We start from the raw sequence: 23855 nt of genomic DNA on the forward strand, positions 1-23855 counted from the left end.
GAATGTCTTGAAACTCGACTCCTTTTTGAGGCTGAATAATATTCTGTTGTGTGGATATACCACATCTTGTTTATCCTTTCATCTGTTGTGGGACACTTACGTTGTTTCCACCTTTTGGCTACTGCCGTAAATGTTGAGTCCCTGATTTCAGTATTTTCAGGTATGTAACTTATGAGTGGAATTGCTTGGTCACACGGTTCTGTGTTTAACTTTGAGGAACTCCCATACTGTTTTCCACAGTGGCTGCATCATTTTCCATTCCCACCAGCAATGCACAATGGTTCCAGTTCCTCCACATCCTCATCAACACTATTTTCCTTTTTAAAAAAATTACTAGGCATTTTAGTGGGTATGAAGGAGCATCTCATTATCGTTTTAATTTGCATTTCCCTAATGGTTAATGATGTTGGATATCTTGTTGTGTACTTACTGGCTGTATGTCCATCTTTCTGGAGAAACATCTCTTTGAGTTCTTTGCCCAGTATTCATAGTTTTAAGGTAGCATAGGAGGAACAGAGAGAAACTGAGAGGTTGAGGAAGTAGATAGAGCCCAACTGGGTGACTGGTTAGGTATGGGGGTTAACACTGAGTTTTCCAGCCTGCGTAAATGGGTGGATGATGGGCTCTCAAGCAAGATAGCTCCCCTCCCTTCCAGAAAAGAAGCAGGTCAGAGAGAAAATGTTGAGTCTGGGGAAACACTGAGCCTGTGTACCTGGGTGTTGTACAGGTGAAGAGTCTACATGGGGCACTGCTGTATCTGTGTGTCTTGTTTCTCTGGAAAAATATGGGGCATATTTTAAGTTTTGTCTCCTCCCTGCTTCCATCTAAGAAGGAACTTAAGAAATGTGGTCACTGTTAGGCTTCTGTGTGTGGCAAATATAAACAGTCTTTGAGGGGACAGTAGAATCTGGACTTTATGAACCAGCCTCTCTCTGGTGCTGCTGTCTTAGCCCTTAAGCACTTGCTTGATCAGGTTGGTCCTTCCAACCTCACAGGGTGCTTCTCTGAAGCCTTGGGTTTGAGTATTCTTTGTTTTTAAGATTTTATTTATTTATTTGACAGAGATCACAAGTAGGCAGAGAAGCAGGCAGAGAGAGAGGAATGGAAGCAAGCTCCCTACTGAGCAGATAGCCGGATGTGAGGCTTGATCCCAGGACCCTTGGGACCATGACCCGAGCCAAAGGTAGAGGCTTAACCCACTGAGCCACCCAGGCACCCCGGGTTTGAGTATTCTTAACAATCACAAGTTCTAGGGGTGCCTGGCTGGCTGATGCTGGAGCATGTGACTCTTGATCTTGGAGTCTCAAGTTTGAGCCTCACGCTGGGTACAGAGATTACTTAAAGACAGACAGGCAGACAAACAAACAAAAACCAGTCACAGCTTCTAAAGTTCTCCTCAGTGATCATGCCAGTCTCTCAGACTTTTGTCCCTCCCTGACCGTTCCCCAACTGCATGCCTTTAGCAGTAAGTGCTAAGCAGATGCTTGGCATGTCGCCCACAACCCACTGAATTTCTCTGAATTAGTCCTTGGTGACCTTGGATGTTGTATTGCCATGTTATGTTGTGTCCAGCTGGGAGGTCTGTGTGAGCACAGTCATATCCACATTGCAGCGGAAAGGGAGGTTTGAGCAACTGTTCTCCCCCCAAAGAAGCAACCTCTGGGGAATGAGCCCCCGTGGTGGCTTGTTTTCTTTACTTCTCAAGCCATAGCATCCTGGCAGCCATCACTAAGAAAGCATTCCATCATGTGGCTCAGGCGGCCAATGTTTGCAGATTATCCCCTGATGCCATCTGCCTGTGAGGCTATAGAAACCCCCGGCAACTGCTGTTCTAGCAGGTGCCACGGCTGCCGAGGTGGGAGTCCGTGTACATACACACGCGTGCACACAGCTTTGTGCTGGGTTGGCCTGGGACGCCAGCTGAAACTCTGAACCCAGCAAAGTGCCAGCCACAGTTGTTGATTTCCGGTGGCGCCCTGGTGAGGGAGGGAGGGTGAGGCTGTTGTGAACTGGGCCAGCAGTTGGGGAATTGGGTACGGTAACTAACACCCGGGTGTGTAGGAAGCTGCTGGCCAGTAGCTGTGTTTTGACAACCCTTTTTGTTCCTTTCTTTCTGCCTCTGCACTCTGCCCAGACTGAATCTCAGCCCCCTACCTAATTTGCTCTCTTCATGTTTATTCCATAGAAAGAGCCCATCTCCATTTCTTGCCCCATGTTCTTCCTAAAGAACACATCGTCCTTCCTGCCGCTCAGCCATGCTCTGAGTCTAGCCACTTAGCTTTCGCTTTTTCCTGCGTTGGTGTAATTAATCATGGATTCAGACAGGCCTGGTAACCCTCTGCTCCAGACCTGCAATTTGTGAGTTACTATCATTTTGGGCTATTGATGCTTTCAAAAATAATTATGTTAATTATTAGAGTAATTGTTTCAGCCATCAGTTCTTTAAATTCTGTATCTTTTTAAAAAAGATTTTATTTATTTGAGAGAGAGAGCACAAGCAAGGGTAGGGGCAGAGGGAGAGGGAAAAGCAGGGTCCCCACTCAGCAGGGAGCCCTATGCAATGCAGGGGCTCCATCCCAGGACCCTGAGATCATGACCTGAGCCGAAAGCAGATGCTTAACCCACTGAGCCACCCAAGCACCCCTAAATTCTGTATCTTAATGGCTTTTTAAAAAGATTTTATTTTATTTTTTTTATTGGCAATATATACAGAGAGAGCTAGCACGCACACAAGCAGCAGGGAGGGGCAGGGCAGAGGGAGAATCAGACTGCCCACTGAGCAGGGAGCCAGAGGCAGGACTCGATCCCAGGACCCTGAGATCATGACCTGAGCTGAAGGCAGACATTTAACCAACCGAGCCACACAGGCACCCCCTTTAATGGATCTTTGAAAAGAGACCAGTTAGAGCAAACTTTCTGCATCAAGAGCCAGGTATTTTATGCTTTGATCTCTGATCCAAATACTCAGTTCAGCCATCATAACAGCCTTAGAAAATTCTTTAACGGATAAAGGTGGTCATGTTGTAATGAAATTTAATTTATAAAAACGTGGTGGGCTATAGTCTGCTGACCTCTGACCTAGAATGATGATCTTTATTTCTGTTTGTCCTTCTTACATTTTTCTTTGTCAAGAGTTAAAGAGACCCAGAGGAACTTGATGAGTATAAATGAACTTTAAGTCCCCTTCTTTTGGGTTTAGCATAATTGTGAGACAATGGCGATTTGAGAATATATTTCTCTAACCCCCTGTTGGGAAGGAGAGAAACCAGAAGGCTCTTAGGGTGTGACTCTACCTGGCCAAAGCTTGTCCCTGTTCAAAAAGTAGGACAGGCTGTCACTTGGAGCTGTGCGGTATTCCCTTTCTGGTCACTATGACTTTCTGGTCAGAGTCACATGAGGTCATGTCACCATAGTGGACATCATTTTACTTTACGGGAGCAGGTGCTTCAGTAATAAATGGAAGGAAAACAAGCCACAACAACATCGGAAATGGTATTCTTCAAACACCATGTTATACCGAGTTGAAGTCATTAGAGTTCATTTCCAGAAAGCTGAAGCTTAACATAGCTGAAGAGCCATTTTAAAATTTCAAACAACAGTCTTGTTTGCCTTTTATCCTCACAGGAAATAAAGAAAGAAATGAAGAAAGACCCTCTCTCCAGCAAAGCTCCAGAAAAACCCATGCACGAAGTGTCCAGCGGAAATGCTCTGCTATCTTCTGAAACAATTCTAAGAACCAATAAGAGAGGTATGGAAAAGAAGAACAAACCCCTCCCCACACACAAACCCAAACTGGAAACTTCCGGGTGAACTGTGTCAAACTCTGAATTGCTGAAAAATTGAATGAGAGTTGCCTTTTGTTTTCTCGTATAATTTGGGCACCCCCCCCCCCCACACACACACAGCGAGTAACAATGTAATGACTATAGTAAAGGGAATGAATGCAATTTTTTTCACAAGAAAGTAGACTAGATTTGCAAATGATGATTTTCCTAGGACATTAGCTTTCACTTTCATATCTATTTTTGCAGATGAAAGGTGACTTTAGAGAATGCTATGGCGCATGCTGAGCTGTGCGTGTCTGGCCATGCTCTGTTTTTAATTTAAGGGCAGGCTCTATATGGGTCTTTCTCTCTGCCTGCTGGCCTCCCAAACACAGACCGTGTCTCTCTAGGTTTAGGAGGCAGATGTGCACAGATAGAGCTCAGACATCGCTCTCACTAAGGGAACTTTAACCATCTTGTCTGCCTGGTTTGAGACCTCAAGGCAGATTCTCAGGTATTAGCTCGCTGGGGTTTTGTTTTCTCCCACACCCAGCCTTCATGTCACTGCTGTTTGAGAGAGACAAGAGAGGGCTCAACTCACTTCTCCTGTGGTCCCTCGAGATTTCCTCAGCTTTTCCTGCCCCTACGCTCACACAGAGCAGGCCCAGGGGCAGGGTAGCGTTCGGTGGCAGGCTTTTCATGGGCTGATTACTTCCTTAAAGAGAAATATAGAGCTGTTCAAAAGCAGGAGCAGGAAATGTATTAGCAAAGAGTTCCATTAAAAAGAAAAAAGATGGCAAGTTTACATAACCACAGGGAAGAACAGCTAATCTTTCATAAAATTTAGACAGCATAAGAATTTGTCCAATAAACTGTCCATTGATCATAGAGCTTGAGACATTAGCTTTGTGTCTCTCTTCCTTCCTGCCTCTTCCTCTTCCCCCTCCAGCTGCCCCGGGTTACATTTCCTTTTTTAATTATTCAGATGAAGTATTGGCTGGAGGCCCACGCTGGTTAGCAGCTATAGGATTTTCTTTCTTTTCTTGTTTTCTTTCTTTCTTTTTTTTTTTTTTTAAAGCCCATCCTACCAATGCAGGGGGTTTCCCACGTTAAGAATGAAGCATACTTTGCTGTCAGACTATAGTTGTCCCCTAAAGCGCCTCCTGCATTCTTGCAAATAAGTTCCAGAACTCATGAGGCCTGCCTTCCTGGGTTTCAGAGAGTTAGAAGTCAGTGTGTCTGTCTGTATTCCCAACCCTTGCTTGCTGCCCCGAGCCTCTCTTGTTCCTCCTCAGGCTTCTTGGGCCAGTGAGCCAAGGACAGGCACACACGTGGTGACGAGCCGCAAGGCTTCTCCTGCCAGCCCTGCTTGTGTAAAGTAAATAAGAGAATTAAGGTAATTAATTAACTTAACAAGATAAGGAATTAATTAAGTTAAGGAATTAAGGTAATTATCCAGATGAGTTGGGTAAAAATTACCTGAGAACTTTAAATCAAAGAAGGAATCAAACTTTTCAGATAATTGCCTCTTTACAACTAAAAATCTGGCCTCTGAGGTCCTCCCCAGAATTTGTCATGATCCAGAAAAAGGTACTAACGGCGCGGGGGGGTGTCCTTCCTTTTAGGCCCACAGCCTGATTATGACCAACCTTTGACTCTCGGGTATTTTATGTAATGAATCTGCTGGTAGATCCGAGACCTTAGCCCATGGAGGCGTTCTGTAAATAGGAAACACATAAAATACCATCTTCATTCTGTCCCAGTCTTCACACTGACCCCCAGGTCACCTGGGCCAAACATCAATTTCCAGTTGAAGGGAAGCATTGTGTACCCAGGGCCAGCGCCGTGTTTGGCCCTGCCCCCACCCGTCAATACTAACAGTATCCTACTACTCCTTATAATAAACAGCGGGGTGGATTGATTGGCCTTGTCAGGCCAGATAAATAGTTCATTGTGCTGAGCTCAAAAGCTACATTTTTTTCCCACCCCAAATCAATGAAAAACCACTTTTTTCCCCTCTTAAAACTAGGATCAGAGGCTAAATCTGTGGGATGTTTCTGGTTACTGTAAACACTTCCATGCAACTAATTTTTCAAGTTTTATGAGTTATTGTCAATGACCCAAGTCTTCTCCTTTCCTTTGTTTCCACCAAGCTTTGTCCCGAGAAATCTCTTGATGTTTTTGTCTGCTGCTGTTGTTATGGAGGGCAGTTGCTTTCAGAGTTTAGTAACAGGCTGCTTTGTTTCATTAACATGGTCTCCCTCTTTGGGTGTTTGAGTCCACCTTGTGATTCACCCTGGGACCCTGGGAGAATTCAACAGAATTAACATGGGTTCTTTTATTTTAATAAAGAAAGATCAAAATCTGTTATGAGTCTGAAATTGAACTACTTCACTGGGTCCTGAACTTGAGATAGACTTAGCTGAGGAAGTTAGCCCACTTGTGGCCAGCAGCTTGGGGACATGCCCCACTTTGCAGTAATGGCAAGTGGGTTGTACTACCTCACCTCTGTGGGATGAGCTCACCCAAAAGTGTGGGATGACCTTGCCCTCCTCAGGCCCCCATACAAGGTCAAGAACCACCCTAGGTTTGAAGGAAGCTAGTAGTAGCCCTGAGAAAAAGCCAGGACTATGGAAACCATTTGGGGACTGATTAGTTTCAGTTTTCAACTTTAACCTTTGCAAATTTCTACAGAGTTGATTTAGGGAGATACTGGAAGGACTCCATGAGCTTTTCATTTGAGAAAAAGATGTGACTGAAATTGAGAAAGACAGGCAGAGGGAGAGAGGGAGAACAGCTCCCCAGTTCCTCCAGATGGCCTGGCTGCCATCAGCTGTACATTCCAGGCATTAGGGCTGTGAGGACATTTGTGTCTGCTCTCACCCCTGGCCATGTCTCTGGGCCTTACCCGAGTCACGGTGAAGGAGATTTCCATTTAAAATAAGCTTTTTCCAAGGGGCAAGAAGTCATTTTTCATTTACACTTGTAGCATGGATGTTGTATATATCCTGAAGTTACCCCAGATTCCAGAATGCTGACAAATTGTAGCCAGACAATCTGAAAGTTTTTCTTGGAGCCAAATGACATTCTCATGAACCAGACAGAAAAAGATTGTCTGTTTCCTTCTGAGAATGATTTATTCTTTTGTTTCTTCTCTCATTAAGCCCATATAGAAAAACGATGCACACTCCTAAATTGAAATATTGATGTATGGAGGAATTTTTTTTTGAAAAAACATTCAAACCTTGAGTTTAAAAACAAAACTGAACAAAGTGGATATTTTCACAGTCAATAAGCAAATACATTCGACACATACTTGAAAAGGAGCAAGGAGGATTTTGTCCATTTCTACTTGAATTAAAGGAAAGAAAAAATCATTTGCTTTCATCCTCAGAAGGGTTTCCCAAGCAACTTGCGTTATGTGAGAGGTCCAGTATCCAGCCTGTAATCAATACTGCACGGGCCTTTGTAAGGACCGGCTTCTATTTCGGGGCTTTAGTTCCTCAGGTTTTGCTTCTTTAGCAGACCTCATGGGGAAGCTGCCTCTCTCAGAACCCCCTGCCACCCAGGATTTGGGCTATTGTTCCTTCCTCACTTTTACCTGCATCCTAATGAATGAACGTTTAGCAGCGCACGTCTACTGGCCCTGTGCTTGGTGCTGGGACAGATAGAAGCCCTAGATGAACACCAGCCGGTCCTGCCTACAAGCCCTTGCAGTCTGTTGTATCCTGTGGGAAATGTTAAGAAAGCTGTATGCATTTCTTAAATCTTTTTTATGGCAAGTTGGGGATATGTCTCTTATTTATTTCTGTCATTCTGAATGTGAAGCCACTCCGCGGGTTTCTGGTTGGCTTTATGTGTCCTTGTTTCTATTTCCAGTTTATCATGAATTCAGTGTTTGGTAAGTCTCTATTGTATTTTGCACATTTATTATTCTTTGCTATTATTATTATTATTATTATTACTATTATTATTATTATGCTCTCCTAATATAAAATGTCTTTTATGATCATCTTTTTAAGTCGCTCTGCTACTTTGGCATCTGCCTTCTGAAAGATAAACTGCTTTTACCATCTTTATTTAAGGTTTGTTGTGCATCTGCATTTTACTGCCCTTTCCAGGGATTAATGCTGGAAGATCTGATGGTCTCAAAGATATTATCTATAACAGGTGTAGCCCTGACGTTACAAGATGAGATTCAAGTTGAGCTGGGGGAGGGTTGCTCTCAGAGTTGCCATGTGGATATGACTTGGATTGTAGAACATGAATCTGTGGGCTCATTTCGCGTGTGTTTAGTGAAACCTTCAGACACGTTTCATTCAAAAGTTGTCCTTGACAGAGGAACCGACAGCTGCTCTGCCTCTGGTGACACTCTGGTGCTTTAAAAGTTAATGTAGAAATTCTTCAGAATTCATTTTGTGTGTGGATGGGTGATGTATACATGCCCCCCACCCCAGCATGATATGGGCCTAGTGTTTGCCACATGGAAGGCCTCTCCATTTTGGTCTGCTGCCTATAGCTGTCAGAAGAATTGTACCGAATGTTTATCTTCCTTTTCCCCCAGCACCAGTTATTGCAGTCCCTGAACAGATATGACGACTGAAGGGGAAATGTTTTTTCAAGCTCCCATTTCTTTAGCCTTTGCTTGGCTCCTCAGAGTAACATTCTCGAGGTACGTGTTGCCTTGTCTGTCAGGACGTGAGTGCGCATGCGTGCGAAGGTGCACGTGCTGCTGTGGAACTCTGGGTTGGCTCCAAGGAGGTGGCCTGGTTCCCTCGATAGGCTGTGAGATCTTTGTTTGAAATGAAACTGTAAACGAAGGATGGAAAAAGTGTGTCTTTAATAAAGAAAATGTCAACTGCTTTGGTTTTCCAGTGCTTTGTTGTTTAAGGTAGATGCAAGATCTGGGAATCGGTTTATAGAAACAAGACTTTTTTCCTTTCAAATTTCCTTTTGGAGGAACAGATGTGAATCACCCTGGTTACCTAGGGATCTGAAAATGTGGCATGTTGGGTCAGATTTTCTCCAACTCTCTGCATCACCTGTTGATTTTACCTGAACTGCTGGCTTTTATGGCCAGATGGAAGAGTAGGAAGTTAAGAGAAGGCATTACTGTTGTGTGGAAGCTCTTGGCTATCACCTGAGCTGGTGGTAATGGGGAGATGAAAATAAAGCTGGCCACCTGGCAGCAAACCTGGATGGATATAATTTTATAGCAATTCAATAATACATACATCTGTATAAATGTGTCTGTGTGTGCATTTATCATCTTCTTTCCCAGGGGGCCTTCATTCTTGAAAGTTTGAGAGTAAAGGGACCATAAAGAGATTTTGTTAAGTAATTGATCCCTGGCTGTATTACTGATGGGTTCTCTTGGGAGCCTGTGTTATGGGCTTGGTGGGACTGGTAGTTGATGTTAGAGTATGTTGCCCCTACTTACTCTCTTATCAGAGTAGTACTGCCTCTTGGATCTAGGGGTGATGATGAAATGGGTGGAAAATGCCCTTCCAAGTGGGTGTGGTCATTGTCTATTTTCCATATATTTTTATATGGAACTTTAAGAAATTTTCTTGTATTATATTTATCTCCTTTCAATCTCTGTGTTCTGGTTCCAAGGTGTTAACACTAGAGGAGTTAGTGACCTCTGGAATGTTCCTGCTGGGTTTCCACCCAAGTCCATACAGAGGACAGCCACAGAGGGGTTCTACGGTGGTGGCTCCACCTGGTGGTTGTCCTAGGAAACTCTTCCTCCTGCCCACCTTTTCTTTCTGCCTGCGGGAGATGTCTTTGGTTCCTCTGACTTTTGGTGTTCTCAGCTCCTGCCATTCCGTCTTAGACCCACAGCTTCTCACATTACACATGTGTTCTCATTAGCTCCTTTCCTTTCTCTTCGAATTTTTGTTCATTGAACTCATAGAATCCGTTTCCCCATCTTTGTCCCATCTGTTATATCCCCGCTGACCAGGATCATCATCGATAAGCGTGGGGGGAACAAAAAAAAAGGACTCCTGTAGGCATGACCCTAAGTGTAGATACTGATTTGAACACAATGAAGAAGCCCACTAAAATTCCTGTAGGTAAGCCAGAGTCTTACCAGGTAGCTTCAGGTATACCCCTAACTACTTCTTTACTTCTTGTTGAACCCAATTTTCTTGAAAGGAGTAATATTTTATGACTGATGTTGTTTTCAGTTGTCAGCAGGTGGTGAAATAAAGAGCCTACTGACTTTGCTAGCTTCATTATCATTTGTCGGTTCTCTACAGGAAGCCCCTTCTGTCCTGGGCATGAGCCACCCACCCCCACCCCACCGTGCTCCCCTCATTATACCACTGAGCATGAGTATTCTCAATAAATAAAAATGTTTTTGCTTTAATTTCATTGTTTTGAGGGTTTTGTTAGTTGATGACATTGCAGATGTGTTTTAGCTACACTGTGGGTTAGTCTGAGAACTTAATCACCACTTATGACTTTGTTTCTATGAGAAAAAGCATTTGGAATTTCAAACACTGCATAGTGCATAACCCACTTGTAAATCTGACTTCTTTCTTTGGTTTTTTCATTGCTGGCCTGAAGCCTTGGTAACTTTGAAAAGCAAAGAGTCCATGTAATCTGGATGACTGCAGTTTTCTCATGTTACAGAGTCATTTACAATTCACCTGGTACAGAATGCTAGAATTATGCAACCTCCCTCCAGCACACCAGGCTCCGAGGACAGTGCTGTTGTAGGCAATGCTTATTTTCATCTGTTCTGGGTTGGACCTTGGGGGTCCCGGGTTTGTCTGTCGAAAGGCATGTTCTAAAAGGGATGCTATTGTATATTCCCACTTCCTAGAGAGGAGGCCATGCAACATGTGTGACATGCTCAGATAGACACCAGGCCAGCATTTCCCAGTATGCGTTGCACAGAGTTCGGGCCCTGCAAAATATCCCTCAAAAGAGGGACGAAGAGAAAGAGTGATAAGGAGACAAAAGGGGGAGAAAAATTGGCTCTCCGGACACATGAATTTTGGCTACGACAGCCTGCACTAACACCGGTCTTCGACACCGACAATCACCGTAGCATGTCATAGGCTCTCAGATGTCCTCTGTTAGGGAAACCCACTTCTGTTCGATCCTTGGACCACATTTTACTGAATACTAGTTAGGATGCACCCAACTTGAAAACTTGGGGCAGGGAGCTGCCTGAGCATCTCTGAGTTCATCTTCAGTTCGGGCCTTGCACAGAGTGTGTTAAAGTGAGCGCGTGGCAGTGTCCATGCGAATGCAGCAGTGCTGTGAGAGACGCTCAGCAAGCCTTTAAAGCCCGCGGCCATGAAAACATAAGTTGGGCGAGGCTGGGAGAACATTCCCTGAATCTAAAACTTGAAAACCAGTCCTTTTAGGAGGTCTTCAAGTGCCAAGCTGAAAGGGATTTTTTTTTCTCTTGTTAATTTCTTGGGTCCTTGTGTTGAAGGGCACCTAGGCTGGGCTTTGGCAGGAAAAGTGGGCCGAGGGGGCTGGCCCAGTGAACTCGCGGCCAGCTCTACCTGGGACTTGGGTCAGGACAGAACTGGGATTCTAGGGGCGGATTTTATGATTACACAACAGTAGCCCCATATAGTCAGGAGAGTCCCCCTCACCTTCTCTACCTGCTTCGATCGAAAACTGGGAATGTTAGCTCTCCTTGATACCATTAAAGCCCTGACTGGGCATAAAGAAGAGGTTTGTTTGCTTTCTCCTCCTATTAGTGAAAGAGGCTGCCATCGTGAGTTCAGGTAACGAACCCACTTGTGGTGCTGTGAGGAAAACCCACATAGCCTGCCATTTAGGCTTCTGGAATCTAGGATTCCTGCGGTGGCTGAGGTCCCTCCCTGAAAGTGCCCCAGTCTTCGGCCTGGTGCAGGGACCAGCTTGTTGACATGTCAGGGAGGAGGACATGGAGTCTCTGCCCAGGGACCCCTCTGATCAGAGGGACTGAACTTAGCTAAGGCCCACGTGGGATTCTCTTTCCCCAAGGGAGATTATTCCAGGTGGAAAGCTGATAGATTGAAGGTAATTGATGAGAGGTATTATATTCGGATGGCAACTGTCTTCACTTGTCGAAAGCCATGGAAAAGGAGGCTTTTCTCCTGTAGTTTCTTCTAATTACACTTTTTGGTCTGTCATCACAGCCTGGTCCCCTGATGTTACCTGCAGCTTCGATTTAGTCTTCAGATTCATGGCTTTTTTGTGCCTGTGAGGCCCTGGGACCATTGTGCCCTGAACAATGAGGACATTTCCTGGCATACCTTCCTAACCCATGGTCAGACAGACAGCGGGCCCAGCTGCAGTGTGAGATGGACCATCGGCATGGTCCCCAACCAGGAAGGGAAATAGAGAAAAGTCAGAAACTGCTGTGTGTGGGGGGGGGGGCATGCGCGCGTGTGTGGGCATGCGCGCGTGTGTGTGAGGGCGCGCACATGTGCTCACTCAAGGAAATATATCTGAGGAGGAGTGAACTGCTGTTCCATTTGTAGTTTCCTGGAGACCTGAATAAGCTCTGTGGTAGAAGGGCCTTGTTGCAGAAAGAATCACTGTTGGTGGACTCCAGCCCTGACTTCTGCTTCACCCCCACAGTTTCTTTGGGCCTTTAGGCAAGTCTTATACTCTCTTTTCCCATCTATAAAATAAGGAGCCTACTCTTGTTAATTCCCTCAGGAAATTGTCAGGATAAAAACGAGGAAAGAGAATGAAGCTTGGGGCAGAGGATGGTGAGAGAGTGAACCAGAAGTCACTGAATACAGTAGTAGTTGTTATTAAAAGAGGTAAACTGCTGACAAGACCCCAGAATGTTGGGAAGAAATTAGATTTATGGACAATAATAATGAAGTGTTGTTTCCATGAAGCTACCAGTGATCAGATGCACATGGAGGATAGACCATATGTTAGGCCATAAAAGAAGGCTCAGTAAATTTCAAAGGATTAAAATCATACAAAGTATGTTCTCCAACCATACTGGAATTAAATTAGAAATTAACAACAGAAGGATATTTGGGAAATTCACAAATATATGGAAATTAAACAATATACTCCTAAATAACCAGTGGGTCAAAGAAGAATCCCCCAGGGAAATTTTGAAATATTTAGAAATGAATGAAAATGGAAACACAATCTCTAGAAATCGCCTGCATATAGCTAAAGCATTGCTTAGAGCAAAATGACAGCTTTTTTATGTGCCTGTATTCAAAAAGAAAACAGATTTCAAATCAAACCCCAACTTTACTTCTTTCCCCAGCTCTCCTGAGATATAATTGATGCATAATGTTGTGTAGGTGTAGGTTTAAGGTGTAGAGTGTGATGATATGATAGATGTATATATTGTGGAATGATTTCCCCAATAAGGTTGGTTAACACATCTCTCAGCTCCCATAATTATCTTTTCTTTTAGTTGTTAATGGGAGAAGATACAAAATTTGTCTTTCTCTATCATTTTTACTTAGCGTAATGCCCTCGATGCTTCATTCATGTTGTCACAAATTGAAGGATTTCCTTATTTTTATGGCTAAATAATATTCCATTATGTGTGTTTGTGTGCACGTACTTGTGTGACATTTTCTTCATTCATTCATCACTTGCTTAGGTTGTTTCCATGTATTGGCTCTGGTGAATAATGTTGCAGTGAATACGGGGGTACAGGTATCTCTTTGAGATCATGATTTCGTTAACTTTGAATACCTGCCCGAAGTGGGATTGTCAGTACCCTAACTTTCTACCTTAAGAAACTAGAAAAAGATGGGCACCTGGCTGGCTCAGTTGGTGGAGCGTGTGATTCTTGATCTCAGGGTAGCGAGTTCAATTCAAGCCCCATTCTGAGCATAGAGATTGCTTAATAAAAAGTATTTTAAAAAGAAACTAGAAAAAGAAGAGCAAACCAAGCTTGAAGCAGGCAGAAGAAGGAAATAATAATGATTAGAGTGGAAATAAGTGAAAGAGAGAATAGGAAAATAGAGGAATTACTCAAATCAGAAATTGGTTCTTTGAAATAGTCAACAAATTGACAAACTTTAGCTAACACTGATTATGAAAAAAAGGAGAGCAGGATTAAGATCCTAACATGAGGAATTCAAAAGGGGTCCTCACTGCCAATCCTTGAGAAATTAAAAAGCTTGTGAGGGATTTCTATGAACAACTTATACACTCCTTGTGGGGATGTGAACTTGTGCTGCTGATTTGGAAAAGAGTCCGGCCATGCCTCTTGCTGTTAAGTAGAGTTAGCACATGGCCCAACATTCCATACCCAAGAGAAATGAAAACATATGTCTGCATTCAAACCTGGACACTCATGTTCACAGCAGCATGATTCATAATGGCCCCCAAATGGAAACAACCCAAATGTCCATCCACTGAACAGATGAACAAAATGTGGTTTTTCCACACAGTGGGACATTATTCGGCAGTAAGAGGGAGTGAAGGACTGATACGTGCCACCACATGCATGGGCCTCGAAAACATGATGCTGAATTAAAGAATCCAGACATTAAAGAACATATGTTTGTTGCGTGATGCCGTTTGTATGAAGTGTTCAGAATAGGCAAGTCCATAGAGATGGAAAGTAGCTTAGTGCTTGCCCAGATCTGGGTGTTAGAATGGAAGGTAGACTGCTCGTGGGCAAGAGGTTTCTTTTTGCGGGGACGAATTGTTCCAGAATTACACTGTTGTGATGGTCACACAATTTGGTAACTCTAGAAAAACCATTTAATCACACACCTAGAACGGGTAAATTTTATGGCATGTAAATTATATCTCGATAAAGCTGGGTCTTTTTTTTTTTTAAAGATTACGACACAAAGTGCTGTTAATGCACTATCTGGCTGTGCCTGTCTGTCTGTCTGTCTGTCTCTTTCCCTTTTACATCCCCTGCCACTCCCCCTCCCAGCTGAAGGACAAGATGTGTCATTCTGTTTATTCAAGTCTTTAAAAATTATAATGTTTCTCAGTGAAGCCTTATATTTTTTTTCATTCAATCAGTTGCCTAGGAGATAGTGAGTCTGAGGGATCAAAAAGACACTCTTTTGCTGGGATGACCTAAATATTAGAGAATCGATTTGAGAATGGTAGGAAACTGACTGTGGCAGTCTATTGTTCATTTCTTGAGAAGAAAGGAGAGAGTGCCTATAAATCAAAAGGCAAACCTCTTATATTCTTAATTCTGAGCTTCATTGAGAGAGCCTTTGCTGGAAAGGAAAGAATCCATTTAAGGTTCCAATTTTTCTTGCCATTGTAACTCTGTGCTGGCTATTTTTGCTCATAAATCTTTTCTGCAACTCTGATGATTTCTTTACAGAAGATTCTTAGATGTTGAATTACTGGGCGAAAGCATGTATATATTTTATGGCACTTTAAGCCATTATTATGAAATTGATTTCTTGAAGGGTTGTACCAATTTACATCACCACTAGATGTGGGAAGAGCGCTTATTAGTGTTTCAAGCTTGAATTTCTTTGATTAATAGAGTTCTTGCACATTTTCTTTCCTCTGTCATTTGTTTGTATTCTTCGCTCTCATATTGCGGTCTTTATGTTTTTCTTTTTCTTTTTTTTTCTTTCTTTCTTTATGTTTTTCTTACTGATTAGTGTATTATTCCTTTGTCATTTCTGGCAAATTGTGCTTCCCACTTGGTTGGCTTTTGATTTTGTTTATAGCTGATTTTGAGGTACAGAAATAGTACTTTTTAAAAAAGATTTTATTTATTTATTTATTTGTCAGAGAGAGAGAGAGAGAGAGAGAGAGAGAGAGAGCACGCAAGCAGGCAGAGTGGCAGGCAGAGGCAGAGAAAGAAGCAGGCTCCCTGCTGAGCAAGGAGCCCAGTGTGACACTCAATCCCAGGACCCTGGGATCATGACCTGAGCCGAAGGCAGTGGCCTAACTAACGGAGCCACCCAGGCATCCCAGAAATAGTACTTCTTAATGCAGAATCACATGTTGATTTTTTCCATGATTTCCCTGAATAATTTTTTTTTCTTCTTTATACTGGTCTCATTTTTAAACTTCTAATTTTTAATCTCTGTGGAATTTTGATGGATAGTATGTAGTTAGTGTGCAAGTTGATTTTTATTTTGAAACAGCCACTTTTTCAGGACGGTTTATTGAATAATCTAGCCTTTCCGCCATTAATTGTGATATCCCATTTATCATATGTTATTGTATATATTAGGGCATTTTTTTCTGGACTTTTGCTTCTGTTCCATTAATTTGTCTCACCCTTATTGTATCAATATAGTTAACTATAGTGCCTTTATAGTACATTTTAGTATGTGATATGGCTTTTGTCCTTCTGTTATCACTTCTCATTTTCAAAAATATTTTAGCTATTCTCACTTATTTATTTTAAAATTACGTCATCAAGTTTTATTTTTAAAAAATTGTTTAAAGATTTATTTATTTATTTTAGAGTGAGGTGGTGGGGGAGCGGGAGAGGGAGAGACTTCTCAAGCCGACTGCCTGCTGAGTGCAGAGTCTGATGCCGGGCTCCATCCCAGGACCCTGATATCATGACCTGAACTGAAATCAAGAGTTTGCTGTTCAACCAACTGAGCCACCGAGCCAACCCGTTACCAAGTTTTTAAAAATCTCATTGGGATTGGGATTTGAATTACATTAGAACTGCACATCAGTTTAGAAAGAATTGACATCTCCCCAACTTCTTTTGTTTAATAGTTTTGTGTTGTGTCGTCTAAAATGTCTTTATGTACAATGCATAAATAAAACCCCTTTCTCAGTCTTGTTCCTCTTCCGCACACATCATCGTGGACCAGTTCTGGTAACTGTATCACCAGATTAAAATGTACATCCCTTCTGAATGCTGAACAGCTAATTCTAGTGAGCCGGTGACACAGGGCGTTACCCGGTTTAGTCAAGCGGCAGTTAACGTTGTATTTGCGCAGTCTTGCTAACTCCTGATGTCATTCCTACATAGATTGAGGTTATTGTTGGTTTTTGCAAATAGAATCTTTCCCCCCTTGTGTTTTTTTCTTATCACTGATCCACAGAAGAATTTCACTTTTGAATATTTATGTTATAATAGCTCTTTGTGGAACACTCTCGTTAATTGAAAAATGTCCCCCTTTAATATTGAGGGAATTGATAGTATTTGTCAGTCCCTTGCTTTCAGAAGGTGGATGAGAGGAAATGACAAAATGCTATATTTGAACAGATGACATTTTATTTTTATTTTTTTAAAAAACGTACTTCTTTATTTGAGAGAGAGAGTGAGTGAGTGAGTGAGTGGGGGGAGGGGTGGAAGGCGAGGGAGAATCTCAGGCAGACTGAGTGCAGAGCCCGACGCTGGGGCTCAGTCTCGAGACACTGAGACCAAGAACTGATCCGAAACCAAGAGTCAGACATTCAACTGACTGAGCCAGCTAGGCGCCCCACAAGTGACATTTTATAAACAAAAATTCCTTAGCTTGGATAGAGCTTCGCAGTTTGTATATGTAGAGACGGACTGAAAGACTCATTCGCATCTTGGGCTAACCCATGAATGATGTGGCGGGGGGAGAAGCATCATCATAGGTGCCTTTTAAATAGAAGGGAACCGAGGTGGGAAGAAGTGAAATGACTCACTGGCTGCAGCCAGAAAGGCAGACGTGGAAAGTCTCTTGCTGCCTTCGCCTCAGAAAAACATAAGCCGTAGTATGAAATGATAGCATTCCAGAAAGCCTTAGTAAATAGCTGATCTGAAATGAGGATTTTTAGATACTTGTAGCTGCATTTTATTCTACAAGTATACTTATATTCTTGTGTGTGTGCATGTGTGTGTGAGTGAGTGTGTATCCATGTTTAGATTTAGATTTTTGTTTTTGCTAGATTATAAGCTCCTTGAAGGAAGAGACCATATTGCATTCACATTGGAGCCAACTTTAATTCTGAGATGTCAGTATATACTTGTACTCAAACACCCTAACCCTCTGAGAAGTGAATTACTGGAAAGAAAAGTACCAGAGGGAGAATAGCTTTGTATTAAGTTATATATTTAAGGAAAAATTGTTGAAATTCTGTGATTCAGAGAAATTGTCTTGGTTCCTGAGTGCCGAGGGAGAGAGAAACTTATTAAGGTTCTGTTTTGGAAAGTGGATCAAGAGAACACCTACTAAATCTAGCTCTCAGCCTGTTTATGCGCCATTAGTAGAGAGTGCAAAAGCCAAATAGGTTTCCACTGGAGGAGATTTGAAGCATTTTGAAAGGAGAATTTTTATGAGGGTAACTGTTCGAGAGAAGACTGAAATTTTTCCAATTTCCGAGTATAACATGAGCTGGAAGTAGGGGAATATTTCCAGGGTAAGAGCAGCTTTCATTTTTGGCATCATTTTTTTAAAAGATTTTATTTATTTATTTGACAGAGAGATCACAAGTAGGTAGAGAGGCAGGCAGAGAGAGGGGGAAGCAGGCTCCATGCTGAGCAGAGAGCCCGATGCAGGGCTCGATCCCAGGAGCCTGGGATCATGACCTGAGCCAAAGGCAGAGGCTTAACCCACTGAGCCACCCAGGTGCCCCTATTTTGGGCATCATTTTAATCTGTATTTGTTTTTTCACCCTTCACCAAGGTTTTCTAGATAGACATGGAAAGTTCAGCTTGTTTTACATATAGCAGTGTGTCTGCTCTTCCCTTGTTGGAGTGCGCAGGCCAGATTTAGCTTTCCCTTCCTTTCTGGGCTTTCTCGTCTCTGGTACTTGATTGCTCATCATCGCTATCGTCGGAGCTGGGGAGAGCACACGAAGATATTAATCAAAAGAGATGGTTGGATTATGTGATTATATGTTAATTTTGCTCATCAGGAACCCATTATTACGAATTATCAGTGATTAGTACTGTGTTTCAGATTTCCCTTTAAGTAAGACTTGTCTGTGTAACCATCTCCAGGTGGGTTCCTGGAGATGCAGCCGGTCTGGAGCAGGGACCCCTCCCCCGCCCCCTCCCGTAAGCGCTCTCTCTTGCTTCTTTCCCTTCTCCCCACCGCAGGCTTGGGTGGATTCTCTGGTATTGTCATTCCTTCCGAAGGAAAATCAGATTTCCAGAATGTTTTGCTATTGAGTTTTTCCTCTTACTCTTTTTGACCCTTTTCTAGGCCATGTGATTTTCACAGATAAAGCAAACAAATGAGCACAAGCACGGAGTTAACGGTTATCTTTAAAAAAAGAAACACATTGTTGAGGGGAAAAATGACGTCAGTTTTATGTTTGACTTTTTGAAAGCTTTAAAGTAACTCTTTGACAGTATCACTGGGAGTTGTAGCTTGTTTTTTTTTGAAGAAGTTAGCTTCCTTTGAAATTTACTTTTGACGAAATCACTGAGATATAAGATAATACATATCTATACAAAGAGAAAGAGTAACCAAGTTACTGATGTGTCTGACAACACTGTGGACAGGGATAGGCAAACCAAAGCAAGGCAGGAATGGAAATTCTGTATCTGTTTTGTGCATAGACATATGCTTTAAAAAATACTTCACCCTTTCCTCTTCAGCTATGGCTCTATGGCTCTGACCTTGGTTTCATGGAATTTGAATGCAGTTCATAGTCATGTTTAAGAGCCTCTTTCCCTCTTTCTTCCTTCTCTCCCTCCCTGGCTCCTTCTCCATCTCTCTCTCTCTCTCTCTTTCTCTCTTATGAGTTTCTTTAAGCTCCATCCCATCCTGGATCTGGTCCCTAGGCTATGTCCGTGTGTGTCGTTAGCTTTTATTTCTATTGGTGCAGGCTCGACAGGAATAATACAGATCACTGCAATCCAGGGATGACCCACAGAAACCGTTTTTGCAGTTTAACTGTAAATCTTTTATTAGCAAAGCTTATGTAGGATGCATTTTCATTTTTCTCACTCCCTGCCAATCCTCTCCGGTGGGGTTGTTAATGCACTGAGAAATGACTGAACCCGGGCAGCATGAAGGAAGGGAGGAAGGAAAGATGCAGGCATTGGCTGGGTGTTTCTGCAGGATCAATCTGTGCCTCCCTCCCCATCTTCATAAATTATGAACTGTATCGATCTATTCATATTGATGTATGAACTCATTCTATCAAAAGCCCAAGCTGAAGTAGAAAATGGAAAGTGATCGTTTATGAGGGCTGCGTGTCAGCTTTATGCTGAAACAAAACAAAACAAAAGCCTCCCTTTCAACCCTTGGCTTGTGTGTGGCCGGAGGCAGGTAGGGCCTGGGCCACCAGCAAGACTTCATAATAGTTGACAAGTATACTGTCTGTTTTCAGTGGCTTAGAACTTGACTGTCAGTTGGTAGAGGCTGGAAAACCACTGTGTTTCTTTTTCTCCCTCATACTTCTACCCAGGATGGTTCAGAGGCCCTTGTTGGGGTACCCCTGAGACATGCCTGCCCTTCTCAGTTCTTCTGGCCCATAGCCATTGGGGAAGGTTATTTCACCTTTCAAAGCGTCTGTTTCTTTATAAGCAAGTTGAAAGATTGAGAACTTTCCAGTTTTTTTTTTAAATAAAGATTTTATTTATTTGAGAGAGAGAGAGCGAGCACATAAGTGGGGTAAGGGGCAGAGAGAGAAGCAGACTCCCTGACAAGCAGGGAGCCTGTTGTGCGACTCGATCCCGGAACCCTGGGATCATGACCTGAGCCGAAGGCAGACGCTTAACCGACTGAGCCACTCAGGCGCCCGTTTTCCAGTCTTTTTTTTATCTGAAGGCCCTTTCTAAAAGTTTTTGGCCCTTTGGGTGGCAAATTTCTGTGTCTTCATTAGCATATAACTAGTTCTTCAGATTAGGGTCAAGGTGCTGTTTATAGATAGTCCTGCAAAGCATTTGAACCTGTATGCTTATTTTGGATAATAAGCCTTTTGGAATATTGAAAAACCATTAAGGATCCCACTCTTTTCTTTCCAACCCTTTCCAGGGTCCCCAGGAAGGAATATTGTGGTCTGTGCTGCACACTCTGTGCAGTTCATTTGAGCTCCTATAGCCAACAAACATTTATTGGATGAATCAGCTTTCCACATGACCTGTCAGAAGCTTTGGGAAAACTCGAGAGGATTCTGGCTTTTTGCTGAGAAAGCCCTATGGTGATTTTATTGAGCAGTGAAGTTAGAACAGTGTTTTGCCTTTGATAAACCACCCATTCTTGCCCACCGCATGGCATTGTGGGCTCTTTACTCTGCTTGATTGCACGGGGTTGAGTGGGTGCTGAGCTGTGTATTCATTTTGCATTCAGCTCAGCATGCTTCAGAATCCTGTCTCCTCCAAAGGAGCTTTTCATTTCATCGCCATGTTTGTTTCAGTGGGTGTAGGATTAAATCATTCATGGTAAATTGCGTTGAATTGCAAGCCCTAGGTACCAGTTCCATCCCCTCAACTTCCTTAGGTGATGCCTGAAGACTGCTAGCGAAGTGACGACCTTCTTTTTTTTTTTTTTTAAAGATTTTATTTTTAAGTAATCTCTATACCCAATGTGGGGCTCGAACTCACAACCCTGAGATCAAGAGTGTCACAGTCCACTGAGTGAGCCAGCCATGCACCCCAGGGAAGAATTTCTTTCAGTTTGTTTCAAGTTTCAAAGTAAGATTTTAATAAAGATATATAGAACGGATCAAGAAGGGATATGCATGTATATTTGTACGTGCATGTACATTGCAGCATTATTTACAATAGGCAAAAGCTGGAAGCAACTCATGTGTCCATCAGTGGATAAATGGATGAAAAAAATGTGGTATCTGTACAGTGAGATGGTATTCAGCCTTAAGAAGGAAGAAATTCTTAAACGTGCTTTGACATAGATGAACCTTGAGAACTTTATTGTAAGTGAAATAAGTCAGCCATAAAAGGACAAACACCATTTATATGAGGTACCTGGAATAGTCATATTCACAGGGACAGAAAGCAGAGCGGTATTACCAAGGGGTGGGATGAGGACTTCATGTTTAATGGATATGCAGTTTGGGCTTGGGAAGATGAAAGAGGAAGATGAATAGTGACAATGGTTTACAGTAATGTGAATGTGTTTGATGCCACTGCGTTGTACGTTTAAAAGTGGTTGAAATGGTAAATCAGATATTATGTATGTTTTACCACAATAAAAAAATGATCAAGAATAATACAACAAATACCCCATACCCTTCTCCCCACTATCAGCTAAGAAATTGTAAGCATGAAGAATTGCTGTTGGCGTGTCTTCTGTGTTACAGTGTCTCGATTTCATTGTGTATAATTTGAGAAGTGAATGATGACTTGGGTGAGAGACTTCTGTGTCAGGAGAGCTTTTCTTCTGCTTTATTTTCCATTTGCATTTGTTATCTAAAGATAAATATGCTACAGCAAGTAGGAAATGCATAAACTTGCTGTCCTTTAAAATTAGTGTTTCTAGAAACTTCTAAAAAGAAAATTTTTTACAAACTTCTTTTACTCCCTGGGCCTCAATGACTATGGAGAAACAGTCGAGGGAAATAACACTAAACTTAGCAGGACAGGAGACTGAGACAATAGATTTGCAGCCATTTTTCTCCCTGCATGTGTGTTTTAAACATTTTTTGAGGTTCTCCTCTCTGCTGGGCATTGTATCAGTTATCTGTTGCCACAGTAATGCTGCACGACAAACAGCCACTGTTATACTCAGTGGCGTATAACAATAAGCATTTATTGCTTTTGAATCGGGGGTCAGCTGGAAGCTAGCTGGGTGGCTTTTCTGATTTGGGGGTTCCTCCCACGTCTGGAGGTCAGCTAGCATTTGGCTTGCCCTCAGCCACATGCCCGGGGTGACGGTCCTGCCCTGCATGTCTCTGCCGTTGCAGTGGTGGGGGTGTGGCAGAGCACATGGAAACATTGGAGTTCTCCTGAGGCCTTTGTTTCCAACTGGCACACGGCTACTTCCTTTTCTCTTGGCTTTCCGAGATAAGTCACAGGGTTGGGGAAACCTGTTCTGTCTTTAAGGGAAGCACCCTAAAGTCAGGTGATGAAGGGCAAGGTTAGGAGAGGGGTGAAGAATTTGGGCTCAATGCGGTCAGTGCACCCCACCCTGTGCAGAGTGTGTAGTTGAGACATGTAGGCAATCCTCTTAACAGCCCTCTTCGTGCTACAGTTGGAAGAACCGAGGGTCGGAGAGGCTCTGTGACCTGTCCAAGGCCTCAATTCTAGTGAGAGGCAGAGTTTGAGTTTGCACCTGGGTCTGTCCAACCCCTTCCTCCAGGCTGCCTCTGGCTGACTCCGCACGACATATTTTGTCCTCTTCCTCCGTTACCGCCTCTTTCCGGAAACACCGACCTTGCCTTCTGTGCCTCTGTATTTGCACTCCTCACCCCCACTACACGTCCTTTTTTGCTGTCTCCTCTTCTCCAGCTTCTTAAATGTAAGCTGCTTTTGTGGTTCTGTCTTTGGTATCTTCTGTTGTGTCTGCTCGCCCCTGGGCTCAGCCAGTGCCGGAAAGCAACAAGCCCCAAAGCTGACGTCTGGGCCGGCCCTCCCTCCTTGCTTCCCTCACCCCTCAGCCGCGCTCTCAGATCCCCGGTGCTGGTTAACGGTCTCTCGGCTACAAGCTGCACTCGCCCTGGCTTGACCTGGCTTAGGTCATAAAGAACTGTCTGTCTTGGGGCGCCTGGGTGGCTCAGTGGGTTAAAGCCTCTGCCTTCGGCTCGAGTCATGATCCCAGGATCCTGGGATGGAGCCCCGCATCGGGCTCTCTGCTCAGCAGGGAGCCTGCTTCCTCCTCTCTCTCCGCCTGCCTCTCTGCCTGCTTTTGATCTCTCTCTTTAAAAAAAAAAAAAAAAATCTTTAAAAAAAAAAAAAAAAAAAAAGACCTGTCCATCTTGCACAGCAGAAGTCCAGAGGCAAGGCAGGCTCCTCAGGGCCAGCTTTCTTCTCACACTGTGTTGGCTTCATGCTGTGGGCAGTGAGCAGAGCAATGGGTTTCCCTGGTTACATCTAGTGGGAGATGGGGCAGCAGGCTTCTCTGCTTTGAGATGCCCCGGGCAGATCCGTCTTCATCTCCCACTGAAGCCTCCCTGGCTTCCTGCTCATCCCCATCCCCATCCCCATCCTGGCTGGGCCTTATAGACCAGGTTTGCTGGTCTGTTGAGCGGCTGCCGGACGGGGGTGCAACTACTGGGTCCCTAGCTGTCCCCACGTGGCCGAGC

The 23855-nt window shown here is 43.3% G+C and overlaps 1 protein-coding gene across 2 annotated transcripts in view; it reads left to right on the top strand.

Annotated features, from left to right (window-relative positions):
* SH3KBP1 (SH3 domain containing kinase binding protein 1) overlaps window positions 1–23855 on the top strand; it is a 244058-nt gene that overhangs the window by 44126 nt on the left and 176077 nt on the right. For both annotated transcript variants that reach the window (XM_059384727.1, XM_059384726.1), the window contains exon 2: window positions 3625–3748. In XM_059384727.1, coding sequence (XP_059240710.1) covers window positions 3625–3748 — 124 coding nt within the window. The remainder of the gene's footprint in view (window positions 1–3624; window positions 3749–23855) is intronic.

This window comes from Mustela nigripes, chromosome X (genome assembly GCF_022355385.1).
Source record: "Mustela nigripes isolate SB6536 chromosome X, MUSNIG.SB6536, whole genome shotgun sequence".
Lineage (NCBI taxonomy): Eukaryota > Metazoa > Chordata > Mammalia > Carnivora > Mustelidae > Mustela > Mustela nigripes.